We start from the raw sequence: 25,394 nt of genomic DNA, 5'->3' as shown, positions 1-25,394 counted from the left end.
TCTGGGCGCTTCTCATCCCCCCGCCCCTTGCTCATTGCCCTCCTACCCTGCCCCACTTCCAGTTTCTGCTGTACGTCGTCAATCAATAAAGCTTTCAACAAGGAATTCTTCCGTAGCTAGGCAGTGGTCGCCGTCGCCATGGGTGTGTATTGTGTGTATGAGACGGCTGCCAATAAAGTTGTACCTCTCTAGCTTCCTCCGCCCTCCCCATTCTCTCTCGGCCTCCGTCTCGAGTGCGCGTGCGCACGCTCTCCCCGGCCTTGCTCGGGGTTGGCTGCCACAAGACTCGGGCTGGTAGCTGCGCCCTGGAGAGCGCATTCTTCCTCTCCCTCCCCCTCCCGGTGTTTTAGTTCCCCGGCTTCCTCCCGCCGGCTGCCGTTTGTTTGTTTTTTTTTTAAACAACTTTATTGTTCCCTCCCGGGTGGCAGCCCCCGCCCCCTGCGCTGTGCGCGTCCTCAGGATGCACTGAGGCTGCAGGGAGGCGGTGGCGGCGGCGGGTCCCGGTCCCCGGTCCCCGGTCCCTCTCCCTCTCCTCCGACTGCCCAGCCCGGGGAGGGGGGAGTCACGATGTCCGGCAGCCGCCAGGCTGGTCCCGGCGCTGCTGGGACAGGGCCCGGCTCCTCCGCGGCCTCCTCAGTCACTTCCGCCTCGTCGTCGTCCTCGTCGTCGTCGTCGCCGTCGCCCCCGTCCCTAACGGCGGTGGTGGCCGCGGCGGGGTCTAGCGGGGCCGCCGGCTCCGGGGGCCTCGGGGCCACCGTGCGGCCTCTGCTGGTGGCCGCCGCCGTGTCGGGCTCGGGCGGCGGAGGTGGCGGGGGCGGGGGCGGCGGGGCGCTGGCCGCGGGCCTCTCCCGGCTCGGGGGCTCGACCAGGCCCGGGAGCGCCGTCAACGGCGGCGGCGGCGGGGGCAGCTCGGGCAGCGGCAGCAGGAAGCGGCCTCTGCTCACCCCGCTCTGCAATGGGCTCATCAACTCGTACGAGGACAAAAGCAACGACTTCGTCTGGTGGGTGGAGAAGCATCCCTCCTTCCCATCCCTCCAGCCCCCTCCCCTTCTCCTGCTGGGTGGGATGCGCGGGGAGGGGGGAGGTCTCGGATGGCAGCAGGTGATGGAGGGCGATGGCAGCGTGTGCTGGAGGCTGAAGCTTTGGAGCAGATGGGCGCCGGGTGGGTGTGTGGGGGCCTTCCGTAGGAGGCGGTCCTGGTGGATGGGGGGTTACCTCGAGCAGGAGACTGGGGGGGAGTGCAGAATCGGGGTTAAGAGGAACGAGTTAGGGAGGCAGAGCTCTGAGTTCAGCGAGCGCCGGCCGCAGCAGCGCCGATACTTGTTGAATGGAATTGAAGTGCAAGAAGGTATCCTTGGTGGAGTTGTTGAGAGTGAGAATGGAGGCCCTTGGGATGTCGAATGACATATTCAGGTTTATCGAGGGGATGGTCAACAGAGAGAATGCATTGGGATTGCTATAAGTGAAAGGGATATTGAGTGCCGTTAGACTCTGAACTTTCTGAAAGTAGGCTGGTTTTTGCTGAACAGCAATGCCCAGAACATAGGCGATGCTTAATAAATGGTAGCTGACCGACTGATTACCTGCAAATGTGCTAAGCATTGTTTAAAATAAACACAAATGTACATGATATATCACTCCTCACTGTCAGCTCATATTTATAGTCTGTGTGCAGTGAAACCTGCCAGTAAGACTATTATATTTGAGGTCAATGAGAAACTATACTTTTATCTCTTTAAGCAGGTTTCAGTGTACCACATGTAATGTACATTGTGTTAAACACAATTTGTAGCACTTTAAGGTTTATCATAACATGTGTTTATTAAGCATCTATCATGTGCCAGGGTCTGTGCTAAGCTTTGGAGGTGAAGTATAATATAAAACAGAAAAACTGTTGCTGTCCTCATGGAGCTTGTGTTCTAATAGGGGGAGATGTACACATGCCCATATGCAAGTGTGTACAAAACAAATTGAAAGTAGTTTTTGTAGGGAGGGAGCTAGCTACCAGGGAGAATCAGGAAAGGCATAAAGAAAATGATACTAAGTTGAATCTTAAAGGATTCCAGGTATTTCAAGAGATAGAAGTAAGGAGGGAGTGCATTACAAGCATTGGGGACAGCCATTGCAGAGGCACAGATAGAAGATGGAGCATCGTTATATGTGAAGAGCAGCAAATAGGCCAGCATGAGTTCTTGAAGAAGAGTAAATGTGTAAGAAGACTGGGAAGGTAGGAAGGATCACACCAACACCTTTTGAGTTAGGTAGTGTAAGTACTATTACCATTTTGCACATGAGGGAACTGAGGCTCAGATGGGTGAAATGATTTACCCAATGTCAAACAGCCAGTAAGCATGAGAACTGTGATATGAATCCAGGTTCTGACTCCAGTCCAGTGTGACTTGAGGCAGCTGTTGGCACAGGGGGTAGAGGGCTGGGCCTAGAGTTGTCGGGAAGCCCTGAGTTCAAATCCAGCCTCAGATACTAGCTGTGTGACCCTGGGCAAGTCACTTAAACTGTTTGCCTCAAATTTCCTCAACTGTAAAATGGAGATAGTAACAGCACCTACCTCTCAGGTACCTACCTCAGTCATGTCAGGATTGTTGTGAGGATCAAATGAGATAATATTTGTAAAAAGTACTTAGGATAGTGATAGGCATGTAGTAGTTTCTTTATAAGTGCTTATTCCTCTCTTCCTTTCCATTGTATGTAGGTTACTAGAGGTTGGATGGTTGTGATACAAATTGTGGCAACTAGTAGCCGTGTGTGTGTGTGTGTGTGTGTGTGTGTGTGTGTGTGTGTGTGTATTTATTTTTTGGTGTGGAGTAGTTGGGCTCCACCCCAAAGAGAGATGATTGTTACATTAGGAGCATTTTGGAATTTGAGATTATCTTCAGTGGGTGTAGTTTTGGTAGAATGATAACTAAAGTTGTCTAGATTGATGACTGTAGTGGAATTTCGAAGTTGATGTTAATGACTTACAGTTGTATCATCACATATATAAGAGTGATCCTTCTACAGATGCAGATTGCAGTCATTTATATCTTAGTAGACCACCTTCATGAGTTGCTGTAGCTGACAATAATAATAATAACCAGCCTTCTGGGGATCAGCCTTTTGATTTAGAGAGGCTGGGCTTTTGTCTCCAGATTGGTAGTTGAAACATTTACAACTTAGTAGGACCTGTCAAAGCTTGTTCTTCATTAGCCTAACCTTCAAAAACCCAGGGTCACCTCCATACCATGAAAAGTCAGAGAGAGGAGGAAGCGAAGGAGGGAACTGAAATTCAGATGAATGAAGTGATTTGGCCAATGTCACATGACTAGGTAGCTTCCAGGGTGAGACCCGTCTCCATCTTTTCTTCAACATTCATTAAGCATCTTTTGTGGGCCAGGTACTGTAGGCCCTTGATAATACAAAGTGAAAAAATGAAACAACGTTCAGAGGACTAAGGGTTTGGAGAGAGTGATACAAAGTTTTAAATAAGATACTGTCTCTGTCCTTATGGAATTTACAACCCAATCCTGCAAGCATTTATTAAGTGTCTATTTTGTGCAAGGATCTGGGGATACAAAGATAAAATGAAAAATGAGATAAGACACAGACAACACAGCAGCTTTTGACACTGTTGATCACTCTTTCCTCCTTGATACTCTTTTCTCTAGGTTTTCAAGATAAGCACTCTCTCCTGGTTCTTCTCCTCTCTGACCACTTCTCAGTGTCCCTTGTTGGATCCTCCTCCAGATCATGTCCTCTAACTGTAGGCGTCCCTCAGAGTGCTCTCCTGGGCCCTCTTCTCTTCTCTCTCTATACTACTTTACTTGGTGATTTTTTTTCTTTAATTAATTTATTTTGAATTATCAGCAATCACTTCCATAAGCTTTTGAGTTTTAAATTTTTCTCCCCCTTCCTCCCCACCTCCCTCCCCATGATGGCATGCAATCTGATGTAGGCTATACATATACATTCCTATTAAACATATTTTCACGTTAGCTATGTTGTAAGTAAGAATTAGAACCAACAGGAGGAACCACCACAAAGAGGAAACAAAATACAACAGAAGAAAAAAAATAGCAGATGGTATGCTTCGATCTGCATTCAAACTCCATAGTTCTTTCTTTGGATGTGGATAGCATTTTCCATCAAGAGGCCTTTGGATATGTCTTAAATCCTTGTATTGCTGAGAAGGATTAAGTCTATCAATATTAGTCATCGCACACCATTGTCTGTTACTGTGTACGCCGTTTTTCTCCTGGTTCTGCTCACTTCACTCAGCATCAGTCCATACAAGTCTTTCCAGGTTTTTCTGAAGTCAGCCTGTTCATCATTTCTTATAGCCCAATAGTATTCCATTACATTCATATACCACAACTTGTTCACCCATTCCCCAATTGATGGGCATCCTCTCAATTTCCAATTCTTTGCCACCACAAAAAGAGCTGCTATAAATATTTTTGTACATGTGGGTCCTTTTCTCATTTGTATGATCTCTCTGGAATATAGCCCTCGAAGTGCTATTGCTGGGTCAAAGGGTATGCACATTTTTATAGCCCTTTGAGCATAGTTCTGAATTGCTCTCCAAAATGGTTGTATCATTGAACAACTCCACCAACAGTACATTAGTGTTCCAGGTTTCCCACATCTTCTCCAACATTTATCATTTTCCTGTTTTGTCATGTTGGCCAATCTGATAGGTGTGATGTGGTATCTCAGAGTTGTTTTGATTTGCATTTATCTTATCAATATTTACTTGGTAATTTTATTAGCTTCCAAGGATTTAATTACCATATCTGTGCTGATGACTCTCCCATTTACTTATTCTGCCCCAACCTTTCTGCTGACCTCCAGTCTCACATCTCCAAATGCCTTTTGGACATCTTGAACTGGATGTCCTGTAAACACCTTAAACCCAACATTTCTATAAAACGGAACTCATTGTCTTTCTCTCTAATACTCCCCTCCTCCCACCTCCCACCTCCCACTTCTACTTTCGCTAGTACCGTAGAGGACAATACCATCTTCCTTCTTTCTAGTCCCTCAGACTCATAACCTAGGAATCACCTGGACTCCTAATTCTCTCTTCCAACCCATTCTCTCCCAACCCCCCCCTTTCCCCCCTGCAATATCCAGTCTGTTTCCAAGGCCTGTTGATTTCACCTTTGCAACATCTTTTCAATACACCCCCTTCTCTTCTTTGACACTGCCATCATCCTAGTATAGGCCCTAATCACCTTATGCTTGGATTATTGCAGTAACCTACTGGTGGGTCTGCTTTCTTCCCACTCCAATCCATCTTCCATTCAGTCACCAAAGTGATTTTTCCTAAAGCTCAAGACCAGCCATGTCACCCCACTGTTCAGTAAATTCCCTGGTTGCCTCCAGGATCAAATACAAAATGATCTGTTTGGCATTGAAAGCCTTATAGACTAGCCCCCTCCTACCTTTCCAGTTTTCTTACATTTTACTCCCTGATAGGTACTCTTTGTTCCAATGACACAGGGCTCTTGGCTGTTCCATGAGCAAGACACTACATCTCTGGGCTCTGGATATTTTCTCTAAATGTCCCCCATGCTTGGTATGCTCTCCCTCCTCCTCCTTGATAGCTGACCTCCCTGGCTTTCTTTAAGTCTCATCTAAAATCTCATCTTTTATTGGAAGTCTTCCTTATCCCTTTTTAATTCTATTGCTTTCCCCTCTGTTAACTATTTCTTATTTATCCTGTATATAGCTTGCTTTGTGTATATTTGTCTCTTCCATTATATTATAAGCTCTTTGAGAACAGGGATTGTCTTTTGCTTCTTTTTATATCCCAGTGCTTAGCACAGTGCCTAGCAAATAGCAGGAGCTTTATAAATGTTTATTGATTGATTGAAGTGCATTACAGAGTCGCAAATCAAAGTCACGTCATGTCTTACATGACTAATAGAGTTTGGGAAAGGAGAGACAATCAAGGAAAACTTACTGCAGATCTCTTAACTCATTGATTCATAGGAGTAGAGCAAAAGAGACCCTAGAGATAATTACAATAATGATAGCTGATATTTATATATTACTTTAAAGTTTGCCAATTGTTTTACATACATTATCATTTGAGCCTTATGTTAATCTATGAAGTAGATACTGCAGGTGATATTATTTCCATTTTATAGGTGAGAAACCTGAGCATCAGAGAAAGTGATTTGGTCATTAGTCACACAGCTAGTAATTGGAACCCAGGTGTTCTTTATTCCAAGTCTAACACTTGTCTCCTCTATGCCATTCTGTCTTTTAGATCTTCTAATATAATTCCTTCATTATACAGTTAGGAAAATTATAGCCCAGTGAGACTTAATGATTTCTCCAAGAGGATACAGTTAGTAGCAGGATCCAGATTTGAATCTTGGTCTTTTGATTCCAAATTCATTGCTTTCCGCACTACAATGGGCTGCTTTCAAAATGAAGTCATTTTTCCCTGCCTGGGAATTGGTTGCCTTGAGATCATACCGTATGAGCAGTTGGTTGAAAAAATTAGTGATGTTTTGCATGGAGAAGAGAAGACATTGGAGACGTGATTACTCTTGAGGTTTTGGGAGTATTGAAGTAGAGAGGTTAGCCTTAGAAAGGCATAAGCCAGCTCTTTGTGTGGGACAGGAGTGGGGGAGGAGATAGTGGTAGAAGGCGTATGAGTGATGTGAGATGAGGAAGAAGGGAGGAGAGGGAACTCATGATGAATGGCCTCAATTTTTTCTGTAAAATAAGAGGCAAGTTTCTCAGCTGAGAGGGTCCAGGAAAGGAGAGCCATGGGAAGTTTCAGGAGGAATGAAAAGGTTTGGAAGAGCCGCTGTAGAAGGTAGGGTAGTGAGTTCAAACTGAAAATGATACTTATGATAGGCTTGGGATGGGTGGATGGATGGACGGATGGACAGACTAAGCGTTTATTAAACACCTACTCTATGTCATACTGTTTAAACATTTGAAAAATATTATTCCAATGGATCTCACAACAACCCTTTGAGATAGGTACTTTTATTATCTCCATTTTACTGTTGAGGAAATTGAGGCAGATGGAGGTTCACTTGCTCAGAGTCATACAGCTGGCAAATGTCTAAAGCCAAATTTCAGCTTAGGTTTTCCTAAGGCCCCAGGTCCAGTCTGTCCATTGTGGCATCTAACTGCCTCCAGGTGTCTAGGGACAGTATGCCCCTGAGGGCTCTATACAGGAATTTTATGGATTGGAAAATGTTGCTGGTTTTGGTTGTTGGAATAAAGGTAGTTCCTGCTGATAATTTCATTCATTTCTATTTTATCAACTTTCCCTGATGTGTGAAACCACCTTGAGCGTTGAATGGTGATATTTTCATTGTACCCTTTTAAAAGTGTACAATGCTCTTCTCTTGAATACTAGATTAGTTTTGAATGATGTTAAACAGGATTTGATTAAGTGGCAGATGTGTTAGCATCCCAGGGCAGAGAGAAAATGCTACCTAAAGCTGAAGGGTATGTGTACAACACACTGTATTCCAAAATTGAGACAAACATTTAAAATAGTTTGTACCTTTCATTTTTTTATTTATTTGCATTTTGATTTCATGTCAGTGAAAATTCTGGATTTACAGTGAAAAGATTTTGGTAGAATTCCTTGGTTTGTCAGTAGTTGTGGACAAATAAATCACTTAATATCTCAGAGTCTCAGTTTCCTCATCTGTAAAATAAGGATAATATCTGTACCATCTGTCTTATAGAGTTGTTGGGAGGTAAATGGTCTATAAACTGTGATTGCTGTGTGTTACAATTATTTTCACATTTCATCTAAAGGTCTTAAAATAATGTCAGTGAGAAATAATTTAAATTATGTTTTATAGATATGGCATCTAAGATACAGAAGAGAGATTTAGTCAATTCAGAGTTATATTACAATTTCTTAGCATAAAAGTAATAAAACAATAACCTATTTAGTGAGGAGGCATGTAGTGCAATGGATAGAGGGCTGACTTCAGAGTCAGGACCACTTGGATTCAAGTCCTGTTTCTGACATACTGGCTGTGTGAACTTAGGCAAATAACTTAAAAACCATTCAGGGTCCCCAGGATAACTGTCTAAGACGAGGGCTCTTAACTTGAGGTAAGTGAACTTTTTTTTTTTTAAGAAAATTTTTTCAGGAGAATTGGTTTCTTTTGTAATCCTATGTGTTTTACACTTTATGCCTTAAAAAACATTATGTTGAGAAGAGGTCTGTCTTTAGTTACAGCAGACTGCCAAAGGGGTCCATGACACAAAAGAGTTTAATAACTCAAATCAAGGACTTGATCTGCATTGGTAGAAGAATTTCACTCACTGGGAGTCTCCTATCCCGTTAAAAATCACAGGTTTGAGAAAAAAATGCAACTCATATTTCTGTAGTGCTTTAAGTTTTTAAAAAAATGCTTCCCCCATAACTACCATGTGTTCTTATCTGTAAGGGAAATAGTATAGTGAATATCTCCAGTTTACAGATGAGGAAACAGAAGCTGTGAAAGTAGATGAATTTCCTGGGAACACACAGTTCTTAAGTGAGATGGGATTGGAACCCAGACTTCTTCACTCCAAACCCAATATTTTAACCACAATTCCAGAAATATAATTTCCTTTCCTTTTTTTTTTTTTTAAAGTAAGGCAATTAGGGTTAAGTCACTTGCCCAGAATCACATAGCTAGGGAGTATTATGTGTCTGAGGTCCGGATTTGAGCTCAGGTCCTCCTGACTCCAGGGCCAGTGCTCTATCCACTGCGCCACCTAGCTGCCCTATTTTCTCAAAATTTTCTCCCAGACTCTTTTAATGTCTAGTTGAACTGTTTAATTTTGTTTACATTTGTAAACTTCTACATTTCCCTTCTGTGTAAGTCCTCTGCCTACGTTTAGAAGGTGGAATGATGTTACTACAGATATTTCAAGAGTTCTAACTTCTGTTAGAAGATAGTTTGAAGTTTTGGACTTCTGCTTTAAAAACCTATTCTAACTATTTAGAGAGGAGTGGGGAGTAGAAAGGAAAATTTCAATATGAAGAGACTAAAAATGTTTGGGAAATATTGGTTAATTTTAATATTCAATAACCAGTTTCTTGCTGTGATACTATTGCCATTCTCTTGGTTATCAAAACTCAGAGCTTTGAAATTACCGTTGACTTTTCTTTCTTCCTTACCTTTCCTTTCTTTCTTACATACTGTCTTCTAGTTTTGTTTATCAGGTCTTGTATTATTCTCTTTTTTTGAGTTCCCATTGCAAACCCCTTTTCCAACTTCCTCACCTTGTATATGGGTTGTTGCAATGGTCTAGTGTTAATGTACACCAAAAACATAGAATAAACATTTATTAAATACTGACTGTATGTTCTGCTACCTGTTGAGGGAGTTCTAAAATTTATATAAGACATAGTAGTCCTGCCCTCAAGGAGGTGAATGTCTTTTGGGAAGATTAGGTACCAACATAGGCATTACACAATATTGGGATCATATGATCATAGAATTAGAGCTGGAATGGACCTTAGAAGACAGCTAGTTCAACCTCCTCATTTTACAGTTGAAGAGACAGGCACAAAGAAGTTGTAAGTTGCCCATGGTTACACACGTAACTAGAAATCCAAGGTGAGGTTGATCCTCAGACTCTGAATCCATTGCTTTTTCCTCTTTACCATGCTGCCTCTGACATGATACCTTCATTAAAAGAAATTACTGTGTGAGCTGGGAGAAGAAGGAGGTCTTTACCAATTTTGGGGATCAGGAAAACATTCCTGGGAAGGTAGCATTTGAGGTAAATTTAGAAAAATAGATAGTAGTGATTCCAGTAGGTGAAGAGGGTGATGCACGCGCGAGGGCACACACACACACACACACACACATACACATATATGAGTGCTGCATGTTAGGACACTTCCGCATATGTAGTGATACTCATGCAGACACCCTAACCTCCAAAGTTCCTCAACTTATTTCCCACAACCTGCTCCTCCACCCTAACTCAGCTATGCACGGAGATGATCATCACCTACAAATGCACCACTTCCATATTCAGGAACTAAAATTCCCTTATCTGATCGCAGTCAGTTGTCATTCACTTTTCCCTCTGCCTTGCAACCCTAAATATTCTCATCATGTCCTTCAATTTTGACCCGTCAGTTTTTTCCCAGGCCACCAATCCTTCAATGGCTCCACTCTCTTCCTTTCTTTATCTTGACCCCTTATTGAACCAGTTCAACTCTGCACTGTCATTTTCTCTTAAGTTCCTTGATCTTCCCCTGCCAAATCCCACCCTTGGAGTTCTCCCACCATCTGCTGTCTTTGCTCCTATGTATGTGCTGCTGAACGAAGCTGGAGAAAAATCACCAAACTATACTGACTGGATCCATTTTAAGTTTGTTACATAATCTCCACTGGGCCCTTACTACAGCAAAGCAATGCTTTTATACCTCCTTGACTGACTTACTATGTTGACTTTTCCAAACCTTTTCATTGCTCCTTATACTTTACGTCACCGCTCTTCACCTTATTCTCTCAGCTGAGGACGTTGCTTTGTATTTCACTGAAAAAATTGAAGCCATTAACGGAGAACTTCTTTTTCTCCCTCTCTTGTCTCACACCACTCAAACGCCTTCTGGCACTATCTCCTTCTTTCACTTCCATTTCACATGAAGAGTGCCCTTTGCCCTTGCCAAAGCAAACCCCTCTATACATGCAAGTCCCATCCCATCATCTCTAGCATATTGCCCCCTTTATCATTTCAACTCACTGATATATCTATCTTTTCCTGTCTCCTGGCTACTTCCCTGTTGCCTACAAATATGCCTATGTCTTTTCATTTATCTCTGCTCTCGTCCTTAATCTGGCCTTCCTTTTGTGGCTAAACTTCACGAGAAGACCATCTACAATTAGTACCTCTACTTCCTTTATTCTCACTCTTTTTTAAGCTCTGCAGTTTGGCTTTCAGCCTCATCATTCAATTGAAACTGCTTTACCAAAGATGCCAATTATCTCTTCATTGCCTCATCTAATGGCCTTTTCTCATTCTTCATCCTTCTTCACCTCCCTTCAATCTTTGACACTGTTGATCATCCTCTTTTCTTTGATATTCTCTTCTGTCTAGATTTTCATGACACCATTTTCTCCTGTTCTCCTGTCTAACTGACCAATCCTTATTCTTCTTTTTTGGATCTTCATCCAGATGGTGTCCGCTCACTGTGGATATCCCCCAATTTTCTATCATGGGCCCACTTCTTTATCTTATTTGGCTTGGTGATCTTATCAACTCACATGGATTTATTTTCAGAAATCTCTGTGTGTATCATTCTCATATCTATTTAACCAATCCTAACCTCTTTCCTGATACCTCACATCTCCGACTGCCTATTGGACATCTGAAACTAGATGTTTTGTAAACATATTGAAACATGATTAAATTGAGGTAGCTAGGTGGCACAGTGAATAGAGTATTGGACTTGCAATCAGGAAGATTCATGTTTAAATCTTGCCCCAGACACTTACTAGCTTTGTGGCCAGCAAGTTACTTAATCTCTGTCTGCCTCAGTTTCCTCATTTGTAAAATATATATGCTCCAAGGCAACTCCATCCTCCCTGACCTTTGCAAATGAGGTGTCATCTCTGTCAGGTCTGGTATACACTTTCTTCTCTCTTCTGACATTGCCACCACCTTGGTTCAGTCCCTCATTACCTCATACCTAGACTGTTTCAGTAGCCTTCTGGTTGGCCTCCCTGCTTCCAGTTTCTTCCCACTCCAGTCCATCCTTAAATGTCAAATTGATTTTCTTAAAGAGCAGGTGTGATTTTGTTGTTCTCTAACAAACTTCAGTGGCTTACTCCAGGATCAAATAAAGTCATCTGTTTGGCTTTCAAAGTTCTTTCTAACCTGGCCACCTCCTACCTTTCTCATCTTATATCTTATTTTTCCCCATATACTTTGTAATCCTGGGACTCTGGTTTCTTTGCATAAGTAGCTCCATCTTCTGACTCCAGGCATTTTCACTGGCCTGGAGTTCATCCTAAGTGTGGAGTTCCCTCCCTCTTTGTCTCTGCCTGCTGGTTTCCCTGGCTTCCTTCAATTCTCAGCTCAAATCCCATTTTGTGAAAAAAGCCTTTCCTAGTCCTCCTTTAATGTTCTTTCATTCAATGTTCATTCAATGTTCTTTAATATTCATTCTTCATGTATATCTTGTTTATATGTAGTTTTTTTTTTTGCATGTTGTCTTTCCTCATTAGATTGTGAGCTCTTTGAGGTCAGGGGCAGTTTTTATCCTTGTCTGCCCAGCATTTAGTACAGTGTCTGGCACATAGTGGGTGCTTATTAAATACTTGTTGATTTAACAAGTATTAGTGGACGTTTCTTTCAGGTATGAGTTAGACTGGATCCTATCCCTTCTAACTCTCAAATTCTGTGATTCTATTTTACACTTGTACACTGTTACTACACTCTACTAAATTCCTTTTCATTAGATTGGACTTATCATTCTAAGCTGTTGAGATAATTTTTGATCTTGATATTGACTCTTAGCTATGTGTCCTAGGGATAAAAAAATTGGGTAGTTCTTTCCATCATCCACTGTCATTGTCTCATCCACTTAGCAGCAGTTCTTTTCTTCAGAACTTTAATACAAGATCTTACTTTCTTCAGCTTTTCATTCTTGAGTACTTCCCAGCCCCCTTGGGCTTGCCTCATCTGCAAAATTTTAGGCCGTGGGATAACATTTCTTTGAACCCTTCGAAATTTGCTTTCTTACTTCTAAGGTACATGTCAGACCATCCTTCACTTTGACCTCTCCCCACTAATTCTAAGGTAGAATGGGCCATCCTTCTCAGGTTTCTTATTGTTTGTACTTCATAAGCCAGTTCTTCGTTGATAAGAATCAGGTCTAGAATAGGTGTGCTCTCTACTTGGTTTCTCCGTCCTTTGATGTGTGCACCAAGAATTTCTTAGCTGCTTCACTTTTGGCAAAAAAAGAGTAATGGACTGAGGGAAGAGTTGGGAGGGAGCATAAAAAGAACTCCATAAGATTTTTTCACACTTGAGTTTCCCATCAATTATCTTTACACAGGTTGCTCCCAGATCTTTATATTAAGCCTTAATTTCTTATATGATCTCCAGTCCCACATGTCAGACTGCTTGTTGAACTTCTCCACTATGATAACTTGTAGGTGTCTCAGTCAGTGAACATTTATTAAGTGCCCAGTATGTGCCAGGCACTGTGCTTATCAGTGGGGAAACAAATATGAAAAAGATAGTCCCTGCGCTCAAGGAGCTTACAATCTAGTGGGATTGGGGGTGGGAAGGAAACAACATAAAACGAAGCAAGAGAGTATATGGAGCCCAGTCCAAGGGGTCCAAGCAGGTGGGAAATGAAGAAGTGACTGGCCTGTGTACTCATATTCAACGCCTTTCACAAGCTGACCCCAGTGTATCTTTCTAGCTTTAATATACTTTGTCACTTGTCTCTATATGTTCTCATTGGGTCTCCCCCATACCAGGAATGTATTCCCTCCTAACTACCACCTCTTGGAATTCGTTGTTTCCTTAAAAACTCTGCTCAAATGCCACCTTCTTCTTGAAACCTGTCCTGATTCCTCCATGTCTGCTAGTACCCTCTTCCCTCAGGATTACTTTGTATTTATTTGTTATGTATTTCTATGTACATGTTGTCTCCCTTGAGAATGTAACCTCCTTGAGGCAAGAACTATTCTACTTTTATCTTTGTATCTCCATCATCTAGTACAGTACTGGCACATGGTATTTAATAAATGCTTTTGTTGATTGATGTTCAGAATAACTCATCTTAGTCTCTTCCAGTTCCTTCCTTGTTTTTGTTGATTATTTTCCTTCCTACTAACCCAGTGTGGCAACCTCTGAGATAGCCTCAAGTCTTCTTTCATTTTATACCCCTCCATGTCTAGTCAGTTGTCAAGTTATATAACATCTACCTCCACAGTATGTCTTGTATCCTCTCTACTCATGTAGGTATCACCCTAATTCTGGGCTTCATCACTGCCTGTCATTATTATTGTAGTAGCCTCCTATTGGTCTTTCTGCTTCCATTCTCCCCTTCTCTAATCCATTATTCACTACAGCTGCCAGAATAATCATCTTAAGGCACCAGTGTGATATAATGCTGCCCCCCCCCAACCTGCAAAGACTACCTATTGTTTCTAGGATAAAATCCAAATTTATCTCTTGCCTTCTTGCATTTGTACTGGAATACACTGTCACTTAGTCTTTGTCTTTCAAAAATCCTTATCTTCCTTCTAGGCTCAGCTCAGTTTTCAAGTCCATCTCAGAAGTCTTGCTGGGATTGCCCTCTCCCTTCCCAAAATTATGTTCTACTTTTTTTTTTCTGCTGATTTTTTTCTTTTTCTTTTTAAATTTTTAATTAATTTATTTTGAATTATCAATAATCTCTTCCATAAGCTTTTGAGTTTTAAATTTTTCTCCACTTCCCTCCCCACCTCCCTTCCCAAGACGGCATGCAATCAGATATAGGCTATACATATATATTCCTATTAAACATTTTCACATTAGTCATGTTGTAGGTGAGAATTAGAACCAATAGGAAGAACCACCAGAAAGAGGAAACAAATTCTACATCTTTGTGTATATATTGTGCCCAGATGTGGAATGTAAGAGTAAGGACTGTTTGTTTTTGTATCTTTAGATCTGAGCACAATGCCTAGTACATAGGCATTTAGTAAAAATAATGACTGAAATGAATTAATCTCAATTTATAGAGGTGGTATTGTAGGCTCAGAGAGGTTGCTGCTTGACCTTATTCATCTAGTAAGTGCTGTAGCCAGAATTTGAATCCAAGTCTTATTTCAATCTGATTCTTTTCCCACTACAACATGCTACCTCTATATTGTACATTTCCTTTTAAAACCCTATAGAATTAAGGAAGAGCTGGTAGTTTTGTTTCTGTCTTGAAGGTAACTATCTAAAGACACAGGGATTGACTCTTGTTCTAGAGATAACATGAATATTCAGTGGCAGAGGTTGGGCTAAAATCTTGTTCTTTTCTGACTAAGGAGTAAAATGCTCTTTCTGCTAGCCTATGTTGCTTTCCTCTAACACAGCAAAAACGGTCAGTAGAGTATTAAAAAGTGTGGGTTTTTTTTTAATTGTAAAATAATAAATACCGAGAAAGCCAGGAAGCAGTTGAGATAATAATATGACAAATCATATTCAGTTCTATTCAATAAACATTTATTAAAATATTTAGTATTTCCAATGCGTGATGCCAGGTACTTGGAATACAAAGATGCAAAATAATATGGTTTCTGCCACCAACAAGGGAGTCACATAGTCTAGTAAAAGGGACATTGCAAGTATATAAGTAAGTATGATAAAAATTAGAACTTGATAAGGGGTAAAGGAGAGTTCCAGGCAGAGTACTATAACATAATTGAGGGCTTAGATGACTTTCATGGGTAGGGATCAGGGTAGACTTCATAGAGAAAGTTCTATCTGATCGAGTCCTTGAAAGAATGAGACATTTCAACAGGTGGAAATGTGGAGGCAATATATTCCAGGCATGATTCATGATACTTTAAGGAAACGGAGATGAATATTGGACCTTACATACCTCAATGCTGACCTTGGTCCCAGCCTTAAGATGTTTCCTTCTGCTACTTAGAACTCTAAAAAGTGGAAGCTGAGTCCTGTCTTACTTTTGAGCTGTAAGAGCCTGAAGGTATCTGGAATCACAGAAATTTTAGGGCTAGAAGGATCCTCAGCAAGTCACCTGCTACCCTCTCTTGATTTCAGCATCACCCTTACAATGGAAAAGAATTGGTGTGGATGTTGAGATCTTACATAATAGGCCTATGAAACTGGCATTTGAAAGCGATAGGGGGAATGCTAAGCCTCTCTTCCTGAGAGGGCTGGGCCACTGTTGAATGCATGAATAAGTGAATATAGCATTAATTGAGTACTTTCTATGTGCAAAACACTGTGCTGATCCCTGAGGATGCAAATATAAAAAGAATGGGGGAGACTTAACATGTGGAAGATTTCAGCTGCAAGTCAAATGGAAAGGTCCTGTGTTCATGAGGGTGCAGTGGCAAAGCAGATGGGTAATACCTCTTTTTTAATATCATATACACTGATAAAATCATATCAGTTTCTGATGTTGAAACATTTGACAATGTCAAGGATTTTGGTGACTAGAACGTTCTTTTCTGGATCTTCAGTAGCTGTGACTATAGCACTTGCAGGAGCAATTGCCAGGCTGTATCTTGACAGGGTGATGATTGTGGACATTGGGCTATGGAAGCTTTACTATTCCAAAAACTCTTGGGCCTAAGGTCTCCGAAAGGCTCTGGGGTGAGATGGTAGTCAAGTGGTGGTGATTTGGCTTACCTGGCACCTGCTGCCTCTTATCTCTCTCTCTCAGGGTGCCTCACTGCTTTAGATAGGCTGGCTTGCTTGTCCTGTAATAGCAATTGGTGGGGATGATTGACCTCTTCCTCATAGAATTTGCTCCACTGCAGAGTAGGTCCTGGGACTGGGATAGAGACTCGAGGCCATTTGAAACCTTTGCTTATTTGTTTTTGCTATTTTCCGTGAAGAAAACCGACCTGTAAGGGCACTGCTGCTTAGAAGACAAATTTTCCTCAAAATTGATGTGTTGCTTTGTGAACAACAGGTCCTATACATTGGGATACTTTTTTCAGTTTGTAAAGATGTAGAATATTTGATACAGGAACATCACCAGGAGAGGAGAGAAAGAGAGAGAGAGTGTTTGTGTGTTTGGTCATAGCAATTCATGCAGTTTATTTACTGTTTGGTCTTTGAGGGATTCTGATCTTCCCTGTTCAGGGAAGTTCTCATTCCTATGATATCACGGATCTTTGATATATTGAAGTATGTGGGTGAACATCACTGAAGAAGGCCCTATGATACTAGTGCTAGGGAAATGGTTCTCTCTAGGAAGTTTGGTAGTTAGATCAAAGGCTTCATAATTAGGAAATTAAGGGTGAAAAATCAGATTCAATTAGAGTTGAGATTTGCAAGTAGCAAGAAATGACTGATAGCATTTTTGTTATTACTTCAATAATAATTACAACACATATTTATATAATATTTAACAAATTAAAAAAAATGTTTTTATTTTTTGGAGGCAATTGGAGTTAAGTGACTCCCAGGGACACACAGCTAGTAAGTGTCTGAGGGCAAATTTGAGCTCAGGTCCTCCTGACCCCCAGGACTGGTGCTCTGTCCACTTTGCCACCTATTTGTCCTTATATTGTGTTTTAAAGTTTGCAAACGACTTTACATACATTATCTCATTTTGTGCCTGTGAAGTAGGTGCTCTTATCCTCATTTTACAGATAAAGAAACAGAGGCTCAGAGAGTTTAAGTCACATATTAGTTGTGTTCCTAACGAGTGTTTTCCTTTTTTCAACTCCAGCATTTTATCAAACCAGAAATTATTAACTCTTTTTTGTATCATGGGCCCTGATGGCAGTCTGGTGAAGCCTATGGATCTCTTCTCAGAATAATGTTTTAAAATGCATTAAATAGAATATACATAAACATAGGTTTACAAAGAAAATCAATTATGTTGAAATAAAAATGTAATTTGTTTTCCACATCCAAGTTTATAGATGCCAGGTTAAGAACACTTGCATTAAATAATGGCAAAAGAAGAGAAACAAAGCTATCTGAAAGGGAATTACAGGAGTGGGTGAAAGAAAGCATATTTATAGAATGTCCTAAAGATTTTAAGCTTGAATATCTGAAAACTACACTTAAGAGTTTTGGAATACTCTGTATCTTGACAGTTTAAAATTTTCCTTCTTATTAGAATGGCTCTTGTAGAATAAAATTTTATATAGAAAGTAAAATATTTTTATTTTAGTACCCTGCTAATTTTTTTTTTTTAATCTGAGAGTTACTGTTAAGATGTTCTTCCTTATTGCAAAGAATTTTTGTTTTCCAAAAGTCTGATATAGTTTGGCTCCATATGATTAAGGTAGAATTTTAATTCTTTTTCTTGATAATATTTGAATTGCAGGTGATTCTTGGGTTTACATGCCTCTTTTTAGGGGTGATGATGGTGCTCTATTCTGGGATACATTGCAGTGGTTTGGAGTGGCTGTTCTTTAAACACCTAAAATAACTGTAGCCACAGAAACTAGTTTGTTCTTTCTCAATGACATATTGTCTTGCTATTGGTTGGATGAAAGTTTTCCATTAAAACTATTACCACTCTTAGATGCAGAAAAATTTCTATGTTGTAAAAACTGGGTTTTTATATTTTGTTCCTATTATTGTTTCATGTCTTTAAATTTGTGCTAGGCATTCTTGTTATTGCCAGTGTATCATTTATTTATGACGTTCACATTGTGAATATTTTTAATCTTAATCTTTATGGAAGTTAAAAACCAATTTCAAATAGAGTCTATTTAGTGTGTACTGGGATTCATTGGGTAATGAACATGGGAAGTTTTCTATCTTGGATTTGACCTAGTCATTTATTTTGTGCATTTTTTTCCCACTGAATCTTTTAGTCTCACACAGCATGAACCATGGTGTTGGTTATAGGATTGATGCTCTATACTAAATGCCATTGTAAATGACTTCTGGACATCTGAAGAGAATTGCTTTTTTTCTGTTTGCCTTTAGGGCCTAAATACATTATTCACAAACAAGCATAAAGAGTTTGAATTGTGTTGACTTTTACTTTTAACATAGCAGTATAGGATTTGGAGCTGGAAGGTAACTTTGAGGTCCACCTCCTCTTTTTTACAGATGAAGAAACTGAGGCCCAGAGAAGTGAAATGATTTGATTAGGTTTACGCAAGTAGTAGTAAGTCAGAATTCAAATCTAGATCCGTTGATGTCAGATCCAGGGCATTGGTTAATTGACCATTGCTCTGCTTTTTGTACCTTGTACATTTAATCCAGTACTTATCTCTCTGTCATTTCATAGGCTGTCCAATATGTCAGGAATACTTTCACTCTTCACCTTCATTTACAGTCAGGTTCTTCCTTGTATGAGAAGCCTTTCCGTGATTTCCCTAGTTGTTAGTACCCTCCCCTCTCCCAGTTACCTTGTTTGTATGTGTGTATGTATGCATATCTGTCCATATATATTATATATATTTATCTTTGTACCATCTCGTACTTCCCCTCCTCACCTTCTCCTTTCTCTCTCCTAGCAGGATGTTAAGTCTCTATAGGGCAGGGACTTTCTATTTTTTGTCTTTGTATTTGTCACCTGGCATGGTAATTGGCACATAGTAGCAGTTACTCAACTGAATTGAATTAGTGAATTGAATTAATGGTAATACAATTCTATTATGTAATTTTTTAAGGGTTATCACCCAACTTTCATGGTTTGCCTTCAGATAAGATTTGTTCTCCTCTGAAACAATTTGACAGAAACATTTTCATTTAGGGAACAAGTAAGCTCTATTTAGGGACATTCATAATAATATTTCTAAACTTTCTAAAAGCCTTTTCAAATATGCTAACCTGATACCAAGAATTTAGTACATGAGAAGGATTTTTATGGTGTACTATGACTGTTATCTCTTTAGCTCTCAATTCAGAAACATTTCCAGTGACTTGGTCTGGATATTTTCCACCTTGACATCCTACCATTGTTTCATGCTCTACAGCTGACTATAAATATTTATAATTATAAAATTGACTCAAAGATCCAGTTATATGAGAATCCTCATTTATTGTTAGTCTATCTCAAAAAGACTTGCAGCAACAAGGTATATCCCTTCTATCTTAAAATCATACAAGATTCCTTGTTATACACAACAACAGAAAGTTTCATTGGATCTGACTGACTTTGGTTATATAGATGACATCCTGTCTGATGCTATGACTTCTGAAGGAAAAAAAATAGGATTATTATAAATCAGTATTGACAAATCAATAAAATATTTTTTTGGAAAGAATCAAGATAAGTATAAATTGACAATTGTTTTAATTATGTGCTCAAAATGTAAGCTTGCAATTTTGATATTGGGTTTTATATTAGTTGAGCACATTCATGTGCGCTGACCATAGCATAAAGAAGGTAGGAGAAGATGACAAATAAGGCAAATCAGAAAAATAGCATTAATTTATCACATGTTAGTAAAATTTAGCTTAGCTGCACTTATTGATCAAATGGAAGATTTTAGCATTTCTAACAAGAATTTGCAAGTAATAATCAGAGGAACAGTTTAGAGCATATAGTCTGGAAGTACAAATGGTTTTCGGCAGCTCTTTGTCTCTATATCTTAAATAGTGCTCTCTGTCCTTATATCTTATAAAGCCAGAATGATGGTTATTAGGTGTGTATTAAGCATGTAAAAACTTTAAAATTGATAAGCATTTATTTTATTTCTTCCTACTTCTCATCCCACCTTGGGGGGAAAAAAGAAGAGAAACCAAACCCTTTTAACAAATCTTAATAGTCAAGCAAAACAAATTCCTGAATTGGTCATAAGCAAAAGTGTATCATCCTACATTTTGAGTTTCTAATCTCTCTATCAGGTAAAGAACATGCTACCTCATTGGTCCTCTGAAATTCTGATTGGTCATTTCATTGTTCAGAGTTCTTAAGTCTTTCAAAGTTGTTTGTGTTTACAGTGATACTGTTCTCCTGGTTCTGCTCACTTCACTCTGTCTTCATGAGAGTTATACCAGGTTTATCTGAATCCATCCCTTCTGTCCTTTTTTTCTTTTTCTTTTTTTTATGGTATAGTAGTATCCCATTACTTCCATGTAATTTGCTTAGCAGTTCTCCATTTGAGTACTCCCTTAGTTTCCAGCCCTTTGCCTCTACAAAAAGAGTTCTGGTAAATATTTTTGTATATATGGATTCTTTTCCTCTTTCTTTGATCTCTTTGGAATACAGGCCTAGTTAGTGGTATCTTTGGATCAGAGGACACAGACTTAATTTAGTGACTTTTGGGGCATAGTTCTAAACTGCTTTCCAGAATGGTTGGACCAATTTATGGCTCCATCAACAATTCATTAGTCTTCCTGTTTTCCTGCAGCACCTCCAACATTTGCCATTTTTTGACCTATTTGATGGGTATGAGACAAAACTTCAGAGTTGCTTTAAATTTGCACTTCTCTAGTTATTAGTGATTTGGAGAATTTTTTATTTTTTTATTTTTTTTGGCGAGGCAGTTGGGGTTAAGTGACTTGCTCAGGGTCACACAGCTAGTTAAGTATCAAGTATCTGCGACTGGATTTGAACTCAGGTCCTCCTGAGGCCAGAGCCAGTGCCCTATCTACTACACCACCTAGCTGCCCCCTTGGAGAATTTTTCTATGTAAAAATAACAGCTTGGATTTCTTCCTTTGAGAACTGTTTATTCATGTCCTTTGGCATTTATCCATTAGTGAATGACTTTAATTTTTATAAATTTGAATCAATTCCTTATATGTCTTAGAAATGAGACCTTTTTAAGGGATATAAACAGGCAATTTTCAAAGGAGGAACTCTCCATAGCTATATGAAAAAAATACTCTAAATACTTAGAGAATTTATAATTTTATGTTAGCCAATTGTCTGTTTTGTCTTCTGTGATCTTTTCTACTGCTGTTTTGTCATAAACTATTCCCCTATCATAGATCAGAAAAGGAATTTCTTCTTTGCTCCTCTCATTTTTGATGAGGTTACATCATGTCGCTATTTAGAGATTATCTTGGCATTATTTTTAAATATTTGTATAAACCGAATTTCTGCCAGACCATTTTCCGGTTTTCTGAGGAGATTTTGTTGCATTGTATGAGTTCTTCTTACCACAGTAGCTCAGGTCCATTTGTCAAAAGCAATGGATGTCACCCTGTTCTAAATTTCTGGTTGAAAAAACGGTACACGTAACACAAATGAGTCTTCATTGTTAAACAGTCAGACCTTTAAATTAAATGAGAGCAGAATAGGTGGTAGGAAGATTTAGTATAAAACATCCTTCAAATGTAATCAGTCAACCAAAAACCATGTGTTAACCCATGTATTACTCTCCAGCTATGTGCCAGGCACTGTGCTATGCACTGGGAATACAAAAGGAGTTCAAAGCCATTCCGTGCCCTAAAGGAGCTCAGTGTAGTAGGAGATATATATATATATATATATATATATATATGCACACATACACAAAGCAAGTTATATACTAGATAAATAGGAAATAATTAACAGAGGGAAGACACTAGAATTTAGAGGGGTTGAGGAAGGCTTCTTGTAGAATGTGGGATTTTAGTTGGGATTTAAAGGGTGTATGGGGTCTTCAAGGAGGATTTGTACCTCTGATGTGAGAGTTTGCTGAGCCCTTTTCAGGACTGCTCATCCACTTTTGGTGTCTGCCTTTCACCTGACTCTCACCTGTGGTTCCAAGAAGCTGTAGCATGCGTAGCAGACACACCCTGCAGCAGATAGGCTAATCCAAATTGAGGGTAACTGACAGGCCTCAAACCTGTCAGTGAGTAAGGGGAATGTCTATCGCATGCATGTGAAGCCTTCCATAGCAGAATGAATCCATGAGAACAGTTTGTTCCAGTAGCCATGAAGGCAGCTGAATCAGGAGCTTAGATCTTGGTCAGACATCAAAGACTCCAAGGTTATCCATGATATCCCAGGCCATCTCTGGTTGTCCTGACTTTTGTCTTGTCATTGGAATTTGATGACTCTGGAAGAGAGAGTGAGGTTGATGACTGTGCAACTCTGCCTCACTCAAATCCATTTCACATGCAAGTCAAGACATCACCCTGTGATGTTATTGGTCCCCTTTGAAAGTGAAAGATCAACAAAAGCAATGGAAAAGGAAGCCAGGGAGGTCAGTAGTTGAGATGGAAGAGAGAGAGCATTCTAGGCATGAGAAACAAGCAGAGAAAATATCCAGGTCTGAGAGGTGGAGCATCTTAATCATGGAACAGCTAGACCAGTGTTACTGGATTGAAGAGTATGTGTTGGATTAAGGTATAAAAAGACTGGAAGGGTAGGAGGGGGCTGTTGTGAAGGGCTTTGAATGTCAGACAGAATATTTTGTATTTGATTCTGGAAGCAGTAGGGAGCCACTGACATTTATTCAATAGTGGGGTGACATGGTTGGACCTTCACTTTAGACAAATCACTTTAGTAGCAGAATGAAGGATGGATTGGAGTGGGGAGACACTTGGAGGCAGGACAATTAAAATAGTCCAAGTGTGAGTGATTAGGGCCTAGACTAAAGTGATTGCAGTGTAAGAGGAGAGTAAGAGGTGTATTGGAGAGATAGTGTAAAGGTAAAATCAATAGGGCTTAGCAAGATATTGTTATGGAGTAGTGGTGGTGAGAGATGGGTTATCCAGGATAACTTCTAGGTTGTGAGCCTGAGGGACTGGGGGGATAGTGTTGCCCTCTGTTGAAAGGGAAGGTAGAAGTGTGTGTATGTGTGTGTGTGGGGAGTTTTTTGGGGAAAGAAAACAAGTTTCATTTTGGACATGGTAAGTTTAAGGTGTTTACTGACATCCAGTTCAAGAAATCTAAAAGGCATTTAAGAGATATGAGATTGGAGGTCAGCAGAGAGTTAGGGACAGGGTAGGTAGATGTGAGACTCATCATCATAGAGATAGTAATTAAGTTCATGGGAGCTAATGAGATCATGAAGTGAAGTAGTATAGAGGGAGAAGGGAAGAGAATCCAGGACAGAAACCTGAGGGATTCCTGCAGTTACAGGTTGTCATCTAGAAGAGCAGGAGACAGAAAGAGAATAAATAGTCAGGCAGGAGGAGAACCAGAAGAGAGTCCTGGTGATGTTCTGAAAGTCCTGGAGAGGTGTCCTGAAAACCTAGAGAGAAGATAGTATGAAGGAGGATTGAGTGATCAATGCAAAGGCTTCAGAGAGGTCAAGAGAATGAGGATTGAGAAAAGGCCATTGGATTTGGCAACTAAGAGATCCTTATTAACTTTGAAGTGAGCAGTTTCAGTGGGATGATAAGGTTGGAGTCAGATTGTAAGGAGTTAAAGAGAGTGAGAAGAGAGAAAGTGGAGGCACTGTTGTAGTCAGCTGATATCAAGATGGAATGATCTAATGAGGGTTTTTTCAGGACAGGGGCAGCATGGACATGTTTGTTGGCAGTAGGGAATGAGCCAGAAAAGAGGGAGATTGAAAATAAGTGAAAGAGTTGGGGTTGATGGAGGGAGTAATTTGTTGGAGAGATGGGATATGATAAGATCTCTTGAACAAGTAGGGGTGTAGCATTAGTACAGGAGTAAGGCCACTTCGTCATTTGAGACGGGTGAATGGGGAGAGTGGCAGAAGACACATTTGATATGTGTGTACATATACGTGTACATGTGCATGTTAGAACCAGAAGGTACTTTGAAAATTATTTAACTCCTTAATTTCACAAATGAGGAAACTGAGACCCAGTGAGAGGAAATGACTTGCCAAGACCACATCTTTGCGTCAGTAGGATTGAGGACTAAAGCCTAGTTTTCTTGATCCTTAGGCAAGTCTTTTCATTGTGCCATTGTGCCATTTTGAGTCATAATTCTCAGAAACTTTCCTGGGCGTGAAATTTCTTAGTTATGCCTCAGTTCTCACCTCAAATATAGCACCACATTGGTTCAAAGGTTACCTTCTGCCTGAAGCCTTTCTAGATCCACTCCATTGGTAGCATCTTTGCCTTGAAATTACCTTGAATGTACTTTATATTTTTATGTGTAAACGTTGTTCTCCAGAATTTAAGGGATGTTAGCTTCTTGAGTGCAAGGACTATTTCAGTCAGTCAACATTTATGTTATAAAGTATTTACTATGTGCTAGATACTGAGTGAAGCTCTGGGGATACAAAGAAAGGCAAAATAAAAACTCAGAAAAACTGCATTAGAAACAGTTACCAATCCCCACTATAATGCCTAGCACTGTAGGCACTTAAATACTTGATTCGTTGATAAATCATGTAGGAGAAAACCTAGGACAGAGGGAACTCTTGAATTTTCCCTAGTCTGGTCCCCGGGGAGACCAGTGGAGCATCACAGAATCTCAGATTTGGAAGGGACCTCAGAGACTTGAGTCTAATCCAAAATTAAGCAAAAAGTTTTTCTACAACGTATTTCCACTCACCACCTCTCAGTCATTGGAATTTAGATATGTGACCCAACTATGAGACAACAGAAGACTTCCCTGAGAGTATTAGGGAGCTGTTTCTACCTCCATCCTTCGTTCACTGTTTGGCTACAATTTCATTGAGAACACTTTTATTAGTTCTTATTAACATAGAATTTAAAAAAAAGCTCTCGTAAAATATGATGATTGTAAGCATTGTCTGCAAAGTGATTTGTGAGAAGTTGATAGGTTTATTAATGATAAATCTATTTAAGAGCCTGTTGGAATCCTGAATAATTTCCATTCTTTCATAGGAGTTTACAACTAATGGAAATGTGGGAAAATTA

The 25,394-nt window shown here is 40.0% G+C and overlaps 1 protein-coding gene across 3 annotated transcripts in view; it reads left to right on the top strand.

The window, feature by feature from the left end:
- The first annotated feature begins 546 nt into the window (after window positions 1-546).
- The window catches only part of COP1 (COP1 E3 ubiquitin ligase), a 237,442-nt gene continuing 212,594 nt past the window's right edge, over window positions 547-25,394 (top strand). The window contains exon 1 of one of the 3 annotated variants that reach the window (XM_027868647.1): window positions 547-1,001. In XM_027868647.1, the coding sequence (XP_027724448.1) occupies window positions 568-1,001 (434 nt within the window). In that variant the 5' untranslated portion in view covers window positions 547-567. The remainder of the gene's footprint in view (window positions 1,002-25,394) is intronic. The other 2 variants (XM_027868646.1, XM_027868645.1) reach the window with 2 other exon arrangements.

This window comes from Vombatus ursinus, unplaced genomic scaffold, assembly GCF_900497805.2.
Source record: "Vombatus ursinus unplaced genomic scaffold, bare-nosed wombat genome assembly UNPS02014789.1, whole genome shotgun sequence".
NCBI lineage: Eukaryota > Metazoa > Chordata > Mammalia > Diprotodontia > Vombatidae > Vombatus > Vombatus ursinus.
The sequence above is the reverse complement of the archived record's forward strand: the minus strand, read 5'-3'. Positions and strand labels throughout refer to the sequence as shown.